The sequence below is a fragment of the Rhineura floridana genome, chromosome 12 (assembly GCF_030035675.1).
Source record: "Rhineura floridana isolate rRhiFlo1 chromosome 12, rRhiFlo1.hap2, whole genome shotgun sequence".
Classification (NCBI taxonomy): domain Eukaryota; kingdom Metazoa; phylum Chordata; class Lepidosauria; order Squamata; family Rhineuridae; genus Rhineura; species Rhineura floridana.
Window position 1 is genome coordinate 37,440,034 of NC_084491.1, and position 13,827 is coordinate 37,453,860.

At 45.5% G+C, this 13,827-nt stretch overlaps 1 protein-coding gene across 7 annotated transcripts in view; it reads right to left on the reverse strand.

The window, feature by feature from the left end:
• GRAMD1B (GRAM domain containing 1B) overlaps nucleotides 1–13,827 on the reverse strand; it is a 227,605-nt gene that overhangs the window by 89,800 nt on the left and 123,978 nt on the right. The window contains exon 1 of one of the 7 annotated variants that reach the window (XM_061593172.1): nucleotides 8,721–9,170. The exons of 5 other annotated variants lie outside the window; for them this stretch is intronic. In XM_061593172.1, the coding sequence (XP_061449156.1) occupies nucleotides 8,721–9,076 (356 nt within the window). In that variant the 5' untranslated portion in view covers nucleotides 9,077–9,170. Of the gene's footprint in view, nucleotides 1–2,804; nucleotides 2,873–8,720; nucleotides 9,171–13,827 lie in introns of those variants that run through there. One more of the 7 variants, XM_061593177.1, reaches the window with a different exon arrangement.

Here is a 13,827-nt window from a genome sequence, read left to right on the forward strand (position 1 = left end):
CCCTTCTGTCCCACCCTGCCCCCCAGAGGGTCATGCTCAGTGAAGCCATGTGGGGATTTCCCAGTAGTCCTCAGCTCCATTTCTTATAGTACAAGTAAGCAGTCTATATGCAGTGGCCAAAGGCTACCTAGGGGAGAAAACAACAGACCTTATTCCTGTAGCATTCAATCAAACAATACAGGAATTGGGATATTACTTTTGATTTAAAGGGGGAAGAATTCTGTGCCTTTCCCATTTCACCTCTTCAGGATATAGGACCAGCACAGGAACTAACAAGTACGTAAGGAATTTAAGTATTATTATCATCATCATCACCACCACCCCTCACCGAGAGGTCCCAGAACAGGTTAAAACAATTTAAAAATAGATAACCACAGTAGAACCTTACTATAATGCAGCTTGCTGTATCACATATTTGGATATACTGCGGGTATGACGATGTCCCAGAGTGCAATAATGTATATAGCACCACAGTTTTCGTTGTAACGTGAACCCCTATAACACAGGTGCAACCTTTGCCCCCTGACTCCCATGTTATAATGAGGTACTATTGTAAGTATATGAATGTGCCACTGTAACACTACGAAAGAGAAGGGGGGGAAATCCCTTTTCCCAAGTTCAATCATGCGTCCACTGATGGAGGGGAGGGGAGAGAAGGATCCTGTCTCCTCCCACCCACCACAAAGCCGTGCATAGAGATGTATGTATAAGCTGCCTTGAGTTCCAGTTTGGAAAAAGGGCGGGGTACAAATAAAGATTAATAATAATAATAATAATATGTATGTAGCTTCTTTGATGTGACTGGGAACCTGATCACACAAGAGTCGTATCTCAGAGATGCCCTCTAAGCAACAAATTTTCAGGTATACATTACACCTTTCTCTCTTGCACATGTGCATCGCACACTCTTCAAACTCTGCATGCATTATCATTGTTTTATAAAATCCGCTTCAGGAAATTTGGCCCTAGTTTCAGTCTTCAAAATAAAAAACAGAAACTCTTTCATTCTCTCTAAAAAAAGACCGCCTAACCTAACCTCCAATAGGAAACATACATTCCTAAAGGAGTTAGCATGTCATGGCGCAGGCCGGTGCGTGGCCTTTGAAACACAAAGTTTGTTTTCTCACAGCACGCTTTGGCACACAGCAGTTTGCAACTGTACACACTTTCACACAAAAACAGTCAAAAGCAGCAGCTACTATCCATGTTATCTGTACACACGGGTGGGTGTGTTTTCAAACTCCCCTCCCCTCATTTCCACAGACTTTTTCCCCCCCTACAGAGTCTTTTGAATGAGAAGGCATGGAAACTAGTGTGTTGATTTACATATATATAGATATACAGAAGCGGCTAAGTTACTGTCCTGCTTCCTGTTTTGCCTATTTCATTCATAGACAAGTTAAACCTGGCAAGGGGAGTGGCACAGCCCTGCAACGACAGCAGGTCTGCCCCAATAGGGGACCTGAGAAAGCGCTTTCTGTGTACACAGAAATGCAGCAAGAGCTTGAGAAGTGCGTTTGTGGCACAAAATGGACTATAACTGTTCCAGCAGGATACACTTTAGGTCGACAAACAGTGTGGGTCAGGGGTGACCTGGGGATGACATTGTGTGCACAGCACTCTGAAAAGACGTGTGCATCAAGCACTGAATGCCCATGATCGCACAGAGTGCACAAGCCCTTACAGGACCATGAGCTGGTTTAGACTGGGATTGCTGTCCCACTGGCTGAAGAACTGGGCCAGGTTCCCATTACTGAAAGTGAGGCTAGCAGTCAGGAGCCTTGAAGATGCTGAGTCAGGATACCTCCGCCATGTCCAATTTGCTGGAGACATCAAGTAACTCCTCACTAACAGTGCAGGCAGCACCCAAGGCAGGGACGCCACAGAAGGAATGAGAAGCGTTCATCTGAAGATTTACACAGTTTCTGGAAGCAATGGAGGTTAGGGTGGTGGGCTGGTTGGAGGGACCCACAAGGCCTCAGTCCACCTCCAGCCACTACTGAAGTGAGTTGCTCATGTGGGGCTTTCGATGGTGCTGCCTTGCCTAGTGAAGATTTCCTCACCCTCCTCTAAGTCAGGGGTGGGAAACCTGTGCCCCCCCTCCAGATGTTGCTGGACTCCAACTCCCATCATCCCCTGCCAGCATGGCCAACGCTGATGGTGGATGTTGTAGTTCAACATCTGAAGAGCCACAGGTTGCCCACTCAGACCCTTAAGTGTGTTTAAGGCTGTTAAATTAACACAACATTGTTTCGTTTGAAACCTTTATATCCCATTTTTCAGCTTTATGTTTTTTGAGGTTCCTCACAACAATAAAGCTATATAATCACTAAATATACAAATCACACATCTATTGTAACAGTGATGGCAGCAGCAAAAGAGGGGGAAAGGGAACAATACCGGAAGCAAAAAGAATCAAAGCCTAGCCTGGGTCAAGAGGCTTGTTTTTACTTGGCACTTGGACGCCGTTAATGATGATGGCACAATGCAAATATGCTTGGGGAGAGTATTCCATATATAGGGTACCACAACAAAAAAGATATTTCCCCCAAGTACTACCTGACTGTGTTAGATAAGGACACTAGAGAATGACCTCAAAAGAAGACCTTAAATAACATGACCTCTCAATGTCGATCAAGTTTAGCAGTTAGGCAATATATGACATCTTTTTACATCAGCTTCACTGCAGTGGTTCCACTTAGTGGCAGGCATGATACCAGAAAGGGTTTGGGGGACAATCAATTACACTGGTTCACTCTTTTTTTATCAGGTGATATACACTGAAACCTAAAGGAGAGCCTTACCTGAGCTCCAACTGCCACATTCCAACTGAAAAAATCCCACTTCCCCACCCAGAGAGAGGATCCGCTGGCTGCCACATAGGCTAGCCTTTTCTCAAGATTCCTTTTGCAGGGAAGGTCAATGGTATGCATCAAATAACCAACAGCTGAAGTGGCAAACGCTGGCAGTTTCCCAATTCACCGACCCTCAAGAAGGTTGTTATCCAAGTGCAGACTTACAAATTATCCTAGCCTTTAATTATGCTTATCCACAACACTCCGGCACAAACACCTGCCAGTAGTGATCTAATTAGATGGGTGTTTGGGTTTGAGGCCCGCAAATTTCGTTATAAGCTCCCCAACCTTCCCTCCCCAAATGCAATAATTTCATTCTAGATACTGAATCACGATTCACGCACATCAGGCATGCTAAGGATAATGAGGAGTTAGCATCATGACTAACAAAAGAGAAACCCAAAATCAAATACTTGATTTAACCCTTGCCTGGCTAGGCTTTGCAACCTAGCAGGAAATCAGGCCTGCTCAAAAGCGATGGGATTGCTCCCATGAGATTCCAGTCTCTAGAGATTTTTAACCAACCATTTTCAAATGATCAGACCCTATTTCTAGGGGCAAGCCACTTTGAACATAAAACAGGTGTGGAATAAATATTTCAAATAAATAAAACTAGCTGGTTGCAAGTTCCTTGTGGATAAAATCCTAGGTATTATCTGTGGATGCCTAAATAGGGCAACTGAGATTTGGAAGTGGGACCCATCACCAATTAACCTTCTCTAAATCTGTCATGATTCTTTTTAAGCATGAACTTGGGGATTTCCCTTCTGCCATTCAAACAATACTGTGCAATGAAATGAACAATCTTTAGTTCCAACATCAGAAATTTGTTTTGCTCTCAAGATTAGAAATTTATTTTAATAATCCCATGAAATAAGCCATCCCACACACACACACAAACCAGGAATTATTATTATTAAATTTATATCCAGCTCTTCCTTCTGAAGGAGTCCAGGATGGCAAACACATCACCATAACATTTTAACAACAGCAAGCAAGCTAAAACTAATTAGATAAAACCACTCTAAATCAGTTACAGATAAAAACATTCTTCCATCCAGTGATCTCCAGGTTGCTAGGAACAATCTCCTTCAGCCAACAAATACATGGATAAACAGGAATGTTTTTAAATTCCTCCTGAAAGACAGTAATGAGGGGGATAGATGCACCTCACTGGGGAGGGCATTCCACAATCAGGGAGCCACCACTGAAAAGGCCCTGTCATGGGTCAACATCAACTGAGCAGCCGCCAGTGGTGACAGCACCAAAAGGCCTCACCTGCCTATTATTGGGTCCCATATGGTTGATACTGGGGAAGGCACTCTTTTTGGTACTTGAGTCCCAAGCCATTTAGGGCTTTATATGCTAGTACTAACACCTTGAATAGGGCATGTAGCTCACTGGCAGCCAACGCAGCACTTTCAGGACTAGTGACACATAGTCCCATAAGGCTGCCCCACTTACTAGCCTAGCAGCCACATTCTGCACTACCTGCAGCCTCCACACTGTCTTCAAGGACAGCCTCATGTACAGCACATTACAGTAGTCCAGTCAGGAAGTCATCAGAGCGTGGGCAACTGAGGCCAGGCTATCACGGTCCAGCTGGGAATGGCTGTAGCTGTTGAATTAGCCAAAGCTGGACGTAAGCACTCCTTGCCACAGAAAACACTTGGGACTCCAGGAATCCAGGAATACTCTCAGACTATTCTTTCAGAAACTTGTTCCTTCAGAAAGAGTGAAACCCCTTCCAGAACAGGTTATACACCTGGACATACAAACCACCCACACATAGCACTTCTGTCTTATCATGGTTCAGCCTCAGTTTATTGGCCCACAACCAGCCCAACACTGCCTCCAGATATCTGTTCAATGCCTTCACAGCCTCTCCTAATCCAGATGAAACGGACAGAAAGAGCTGTGTGACATCAGCATACTGGCGACACCAAGCTCCAGGTCCTGGATGACAGCTCCCAAGTGTTTCATATAGAGGTTGAATAGCATCGGAGACCAAGTGGACCCTTGTGGGACCCCACAGCCCAAAAGCCGTGGAGCCAAGCAACAGTCTCCTACTTTTGGGTAGCAGCCCTGCAGTTAGGAGTGGAGGTACTGTGCTACAGCAGTGCCACATCCCACCTCCTTCAGTCACTCCAAAGGCCACCATGGCCAATGGTATCAAAAGCTACTGAGAGGTTAAGGAGAACCAGCAGGGTCACATTGCCCCGTCTCTCTCCCAATAAAGGTCATCAGTCAGGACCACCAAGGCTATTTCAGTGCCAAAACCAGGCCGGATACCAGACTAGAATGAATCTAAATAATTTGCTTCCTCCAGGCATACCTACAGCTGGTTGGCCACCACCCTGTCAGTCACCATGCGCAGGAAGGGAATATTAGAGACTTGAATAGTGGTTAGAGTGTTGGACTACGACCTGGGAGACCAGGGTTTGAATCCCCACACAGCCATGAAGCTCACTGGGTGACCTTGGGCCAGTCGCTGCCTCTCAGCCTCAGAGGAAGGCAACGGTAAACGCCCTCTGAATACCGCTTACCATGAAAACCCTCTTCATAGGGTCTCCATAAGTCAGGACCGACTTGAAGGCAGTCCATTTCCATTTTCATAAGATAGAAATGGTTACCAGGGATAACTAGACCAAAATGGAAATGAATTGATCCCCTTCTTCAAAAGATGAGTTGATTTACTGCACTTAAAGGAAGCATGACAGAGTGCATCTACCCTCAAAAGTCTCAGATGGCATTTGCAAAATCATTTTTGTTTGCTTTGAATTTTACTATCACTATGGACAGTAAGGGTGACACAAAGAAGAAATAAAATGCTCTGATTCTGGCAGATTTTTAAAAAGTATTACATAAACTTACTTAGCAAGGAGCATAATTTTGCAATCATTATTTATACTTTTTAATAAAGAGAAGAATTACAGAATGAGTAAAAACCATTTTTTTAAAAAGTGGAGTGACTAACTTATCACATGTATGTTCCATGCTTCCACTGTGCTGAAGGCCGGCATGTGGAGGATTAGCGTGCTTTATCTTCCCACCAACCCTCTCAGGTAGGTTAAACCATGAAATAGTACTTTTGCTCTTATACAAATATATACTAAAAACTTTTCAATTTTGATTTGAATACATGCACTGAGAAAAACAAATGCTGCTCTATAACACTGTTAAAAAAAACCTGAAGCATCCACCAAAAATTAAGACCTCCAAAATTGCTGGAAACTACTCTGACACCCCCCCCCAAAAAAAACCACACACACACACAGATATGCAGGTAGTATACATTTTTCAATTAAGCTTGCGCAGGAAAATCCCTGGTGGATTGTATTCCATCTCCACCTATTCCCCATTCTCTGCTACCGAAATGATAATAGCAGTCTTAGCGAATAAGAACATAATAGCTTCTCCTATTGAAAGTGGAGAAAGTAAGTAGGCAGAAAACAGAGAATGTCTATGAAAATAAAATAAAGTCAGTCCCCCCCCCAACATAAACACAGAGAAGAAACAAAGTTATACTGCTTGCTAGAGAGTAGGCACTGACAGTGATACAGTGCCCTCTGGCATCCTCTGAGCATATCCATTCATGGTTGTAAGATTTACCCCACCTGTAGATTCAGCACCTCTTTTTGCTGAATGTGCAGTATGAATCTATAAAGTCTGCCATGCATGCACTGTTCCTGCCCAACCCTTTTCAGCCTCTGATCTGTTGTGTGTGTGGGAATCACAGCCCCCAGCCACTCTGCAGCATCAATTATTTTAAAGATATGTTTCAATGTGAACAAATCACAGTATTACATCATTAAGAGGATTTTTTTTATGAGTGGGCAGACAAGCTTGATGCAAACACTACAGTTTTACTATTCCCAGACTAACACAGGATCTTGCTTGCCAGGAAGCATTGCTAAGCTGTTATGCAATTCTCCAGCCCTATCCAATAGTTCATTCATTCAAGAATATATCAGCACAGTGCTAACATACGGTGGTTTTTTGGCACTTTTTTTAAAAAAGAGGACGTCTGAGAGCTAATGGAAGTACTGTATTGTCTACCCGTTGTCTGCATTATGTGCTTGCAAGTGCAATTCTAGCTATATACTATACGTTTCTGCATCTGTATTTGCAAACACACTCAAAATTTAAAAATGCCAAATATTTAAAAGGCCTAGTAAGCCAGCTCTTCCCTCCAGAAAGCTGAATGCATGAATGACCCACTAATACAAGCAGAAAGTTTTATTTTAAAAAATGACCACTCCAAAATGTAGGTTTTCTCCTCTCACTCCACACCCCTACTGATGGACGTACCTCACTGCACAGGCTCCTAACTCATTTATGCAAGCGGGGATTATTATTAGGCACAGGGAAATTGATTAAATATATATTTCAGTTACCACCCTTACTAAAGCAAGACAAATGCCTGCTTATTTGAAGAAAGAACAAGCACGTTTTAGTGGAATGTCTGAACACCCTTCCTATTCAAGTACCAATTCATTTTAAAGGAAGTACTATAATAAATACACTGCCACAAAGATTGTTTGGGGTACGTCTGGATACAAAGAGAGACAGCAGTTGTGTTAATGTTGTTCAAACCCAAAAGGATTAAACCTCTGAGTATAATTTTAATGCATCCTTACAATGGAAGCTTTTCCAGCAAAAAGTATGGCCAGCATAACTGACCCAAACAGAGGCTTAGGGCAACAATGTTTTTAGGGGTTGCCTGTAATGCAAGCATGGCACTACATCCTCTGCAACATTTTAAGAGATTCTTGGGTATGCACAGCAATGAGAGCACGGCCAACATTCTTTAGTCCCAAACTCAGAGACAATCATGGAAATTATGATGCCACCTTAGTATTTATTTCACAGAATATGTGTAGGAAAAGGACATGGGACAGAAAAGGAGACCTGTCTTACGCACCCTATCTTCTGTGAGCACCATGAAAGTATTCATGGTTGCAAGTGACACAGAATCTTTCCTTTCCAGGAAAACAGAGAGACAGCTACATCTCAGGAATAACACAGAGAGAGATCTCAAGGTTAGTTACAAATGCTGCTTTTTAAACTGGCATCTCTCACCTCAGGTGCCGGAGAGATAGTGCCATCTCTCCACTCTCCTTGACAAAGAGTTTTATGTCACTCAAAAGCCTGCATGCACCTACGCCCACAGGAGTCGGTCGGAGTGTCTCCTCTGGAGAGTTTTGCATCTCTGGGACCAGACTAGGAAGAGCTGTCTCTGCGCCAAACTACCAACACATACACTGTCATCCAAATAAAAAGTTAGGAAGTGTCCAATTATGTTTGAATGGCCACGGAGGCTCTTGTATATATACCGTGCTATCCTGCCCTGGGCAGAGAAACGGATGGCAGGTAGACCAGCCATCAGTGACACACCTAGGCAGTAGGCATGCGAGAGAGAGAGAGAGAGAAGAGAGAGAGAGGTGTGGCAAGGAAAGGGGAGAGGCTGAGAAGAGAGAGGCAAGAGGCGTCACTGCACCAGCATCCCCGATGCAGGAGCTGCTGCCGCTAGGACGAAAAAAAAAATCCTCTCCGTTACCATCCCAGCTCTTTCCGTTAACCCACAGCGCTGAACTCGGCTCAGCTCTGCCCTCCCAGCAGCCGTCCCTTTGCTGAAGCTGCAGCGGAGCCCCTCAGCGCTGCCGCCGGTGCCTCTTCCATTCCGGGCTGATCTTTTAAGATTCCCCAGTGATGCAGCCCCAGAGAAAGCCGAGGCTGGGGGAGGAGGAGGAGGAGGGCAACGAGGCTGGCGGCTTGCAAGGCCAGCCGATGAGCCCGACCCCAACCCAGTGAGAGCGAGCCATGCACATCCGTACATACCCGGCGCCACCCACCCCCGTTTACCAGGCGAGCTTGAAGCCTTTCATCAGGACGGTCACGATAAGCCGATGCCCGCGCCCTTGGCTGCCCACTGACGACTCCGGAGCGGCTCCCAAGACATAGTGGAAGAAGCTGGGCAGGCGGAAGCGGAGGCTGCTGCTGCTGCTGCTGCCGCCGCCGCCGGGGAAGCGGACGGTCCCACCATGGAAGGCGTCGGCGTCGGGCGGGCGGCAGGAGGAGAGCGGCGCTGCCGCGGGCCAGGCTGCTCCCCCGCCGCTCTGACCCTTGCTCTGGCCCTTGTTCCTGCTGCTGCTGCCGCCGCTGGGGGCCCGCTCTGCGGAGCGCGGGCAACCCAGGCACGCCAGCGAGGCGGAGATCATGCCATGGCCTGGCCACCGCGCCGGCCCAGGCGCCCGCGGCGACGTCCCAGATGCTGGGCGGCGGATGGCCGAACCTCAAAGCCCCCCCCTCCGGCGGGATCCGGCTCCCGCCGCTGCTGCTGCTGCTGCTCCTCCTCTCTCCCCCCCCCGGTCCTATAATTGATGCGATCCCGGCGCAACGCGGCTTGCCTGACCACTTGCCCGGCCTGAGCCGTGCGCAAGCCCCTTTAAAGGCGCCCGGCTACAGGAGAGCGAGCGAAAGAGAAAGCCGCCAAAGCCGGCCGGGGGGGGGGGAATGCCTGGACTGGGAGGGGAGGGAGGGGAGGGACGGTGAGCGGGCCCAGCCTTCGCCCAATAGCGCCTCTCTTAGGCTGTCGTGTTATCCGCCGCGTTTCCTTACCAAGGAATACAGTATTGGTCTCAATAGGACTTTGCTTCCATAAGTACGTACGCCAGGGTAGGGGCAGGGAGATGGAAGGCGGCGATCCAGTAGGCTCTTACTTGGGAGTAGAACCACAGGATAGTAGAGTTGGAAGGGATCGATAAGGCCATCGAGGCCAACCCCCTGCTCAGTGCAGGAACCCAACTTCAAGAGTAAGTTTGGTCGAACTCAGCAAAGGTGCCTAGGAGCAGGAACGTGCCAGTAAATCCGTTGCGCTTCTGTTACGCTCCAAGGATGCCAGTCTAGCCCCGCTTAGATCCCACGGGGGAATCAATGAGGTTGCCTCCCCAGTAAATCTGGCCTGGAGAGGGCAGCTAGGTGCTGGGGAAATGTGCCTGGAAACCAGCGGGAGGGAGGGGGCAAGGGTTCGGCCAAACAAGGAGCTCACCCCCCCCCAGTATATTTCGCCCATTTAGGAATATAAATCCCCGAACTTTTTTTCCTGGGGCCGCTACTGCTGAAAACCACACACTGTCACCTGGAGATCCTAATCCTCGCAGTGGGGGAATAAGATTGTGGTTCCCATATAGTGAAAGAAAGGGCACTCTGCGCAGGATTAGCCACACTCTTGCCATTTTAGCAGTTCACATGCTCCAGGCTGAACTGTGACATTGAAAACTGGCCACTGTGGCAGGAGTCCACGGGTTCAGAATTAACAAAGGGAGAAGAAGACTGGCTTTAAACAAAACTAGCACAGTATAGTGGGGAATTTCTTCTTTCTTCCCCCCAATTAAAAACACATACTGGTGTGATACTGTGAAGATCCCACAGCAAGCAATGCAACCGTTGGCTTTCAGAGCATAGATTCTGTAACTTTGCTCCAAAGGGTTTTGCCCCAAGACAAAGGCTTAAACCACTGTGATCTAAAATGTTTTATTCACAGCTGGCTTGCTCTCTCCTCCCCCCCCCATCCCCACAAGTCAATCAAAGGCAGGAGAAGAAGACACCTCAAAAGACAGGGAAGGTAAGTTGTAAGGGCCAAAGTTGTCTCTAGAGGTAGGCAGAAAGTTAGATTAAATAAAAATCTACTCATTTGAAATGTGGTGTTGGAGGAGAGTTTTGCGCATACCATGGACTGTGAAAAAGACAAATAATTGGGTGTTAGAACAAATTAAACCAGAACTATCAGTTTTTTTAGTTTTTACTGTTTTTTATATTTTTAACTGTTTTATGTACTGTTTTATCTTGTACGTCGCCCAGAGTAGCTGGACAACCAGCCAGATGGGCAACTAACAAATTTAATAAATAATAAATAAATAAATAAATATCACTAGAAGCTAAAATGATGAAACTGAGGTTATCATACTTTGGACACATCATGAGAAGACAGGATTCACTAGAAAAGACAATCATGCTGGGAAAAAACAGAAGGGAGTAGAAAAAGAGGAAGGCCAAACAAGAGATGGATTGATTCCATAAAGGAAGCCACAGACCTGAACTTACATGATTTGAACAGGGTGGTTCACAACAGATGCTATTGGAAGTCACTGACTCATAGGGTCGGCATAAGTTGAAATCAACTTGAAGGCATATAACAACAAGCCCGCTATCTGCCTCAAGGGTTCCCAAACTGTGGTCCGCAGACCACCAGTGGTCCATGAGTTCAATTCATTCATTCATTTCTGCATTAAATATTGATTTAATTGTATTGCATTGTTTCTTTTATTTCTTATATATTGTATTGCATTACAGTTTGGATTCTGCAACCATCTTGGATGGAGCAGGGTAATTAGATCCATTCCAATCTGGGTTCGGGCCTGGCCATAGGACTGAGTCAGCCTGGATTGCCCTGATAGATGACCTTCACAGAGAGATGGACAGGGGGAGTACAACGTTGCTCCTGCTTTGTGATCGCTCAGCAGGTTTTGATACCATTGACCACAGTATCCTCCTGGACTGGCTCCATGGAATGGGAATTGGGGGCACGGTGGTTCCAGTCCTACCGACAGGACTGAATCCTGACAGCAGCATTGGGCGACTGTCTTTCAGTCCCACTGGCAGCTGTAGTGTGGGGTGCTGCAGGGTACCATCTTACACCCTAATATCTATATGAAGCCGCTGGGAGCGGTCATAAGGAATTTTGGGCCAAGTTGCTATCAGTTGATATGCAATGTTCTACTATTGGCCACATTTGTTCTCTACTTTGTCTGTAAGTTGCACTTAATTGTTTGTATAACCCAGGAATGCCAAAGCAGCACAATAGAACTCAGCTGATAAAAATTCACTACTCCCACTGAAGAAGACCAGAAATGATTCAAACGCATTTGGGATTTGTTCAGCAAATAGACATTTGATTATAATACATCATGTTTTTATACAAGGTTTTATGATTATTAGTTTATATATATAACTATTGTTTATATGTATAAGTATAGTTTATATATATATATACATATATATACACACATGTATTGTGATTAACAAAACAGAGTTTTTATTGTATTAACAAAACGTTTCAGCTTCTGCCTTCATCAGCTGCTAACATACAAAGGTGGCTGTTATAGAGCTTTGAGGATGGAATGCTCAGAGGGGCTTCATTTACAGAAGCTAAGCGATGCTGGCAGCGTGCTCCAGGTTAAAGCCATGTGGTGCCAATGTGGCCAGAGAACCTGGAGGACAGTACCAGCATCACTTAGCTTCTGCAAATGAAGCCCCTCTGAGCATTTCATCCTCAAAGTTCTATAACTGCCACCTTGGTAACAGCATTTGTATGTCAGCAGCGGATGAAGGCGGAAGCCAAAACGTTTTGGTAATACAATAAAAACCTCTGTTTTGTTAATCACAATTATGTGCACATATTTTTAGGTGATTAACGGAATCCTTATAGGGATCTAGCTTGGGGACGTTCTGTTTGTTGCTTTCAAAACACTCTCTCTCTCTCCCCTCTCCCCTCTCCCCTGGATCTTTCTGGTTGCCTCTTTCTGAACCTTTCCCAGCTCTACAGTATCCTTTTTGAGGAGAGGTAATCAGAAATGTGCATGGTATTCCAAGCGCAGTTTTAACATAGAATTGTATAACGGCATTATGATATTGACAGGTTTGTTTTTGATCTCTTTCCTAATGATCCCTAACGTGGAATTTGCCTTTCTCACACCTGCCACGCACTGGCTTAACATCTTCCTTGAGCTATCTGCTACCACTCTGGGATCTCATCCGTGATCAAAGACTGCCGCTTCAGAACCCATGAGTGTATATGTGAAATTAAGACTTTTTGCCCCACTCTGTATCACGTTACACCTGCTTACATTGAACTGCATTTACCATTTCCTGCCCATTCACCCAGTTTGGAGAAATGCTTTTGGAGCTCTTTGCAGTCCCTTTTGTTTTAACCACCATGAGCAATTTGGTATCATCAGCAAACATGGCTACCTCACTGCTCTTCCTAACTCTCAGGTCAGGTGTGGGGAGCCTTTGGCCCTTCAGATGTTGCTGAACTGCAACACCCATCAGCCCCAGCAAACATGGCCAATGGCTGGTAACATCCAGAGGGCCACAGGTTCCCCACACTTGCTCTAGATAATTTTTGAGTAAGTTAAAAAGCACAGGTCCCAGTACTGATCCTTGGAGAACTCTATTTTCTACATCTCTCATTTGGGAGAACTGTCCATTCATTCCTTTTCTCTGTTTCCTGCTTGTTAACCAGTCCCTGATCCACAAGAGGACTTCTCCTCCTATTCCATGACTGGTAAGCTTACTCAGGAGTCTTTGGTTAGGGACTCTTCAAAAGCTTTTTGAAAGTCTAAAAACACAGTGATGACTGGTTCACCTCTGCTTATATCTATGCTGACATTCTCAAATAGCTCTGGAAGGGTTAGTGAGGCAGGACTTACCCTTGCAGAAGCCATGCAGGTTCTGCTTCAGCAAGATCTGTATCTCTAATAATGTTTTCCACCAGTTTTCCTGGAACAGACATTAAGCTAACAAGCCTGTAATTTCCTGGCAGCAACCCAATACACTCATTTGGAAATGAAGGTCCATAGAACTTTGGGGTCCACAGAACTCTGAAATGACCTCAGAGATCATTACTACAAAAGGACCCTTTGTGCCCCAAACAACCCCAAGATGCATGTCACAATATAGCTATTTACCATCACTAATTACAATAAGCCTCAAGGAAAGAACAGAAAGGTCCAGCACATTTCAAGAACAGAAGTGTCTGAATGCCACATTCCAATGAAAGCAAAAGTTAAGAATTTTGTAAAGGGATCAATATACCTAGGATTATGAAAAAGCACAAAATGACGCCTTTAGCCACATCTGGTTTAACAATGCTTTAAAACTCAAGAGCACAATGTTTGGAAGACGAGAG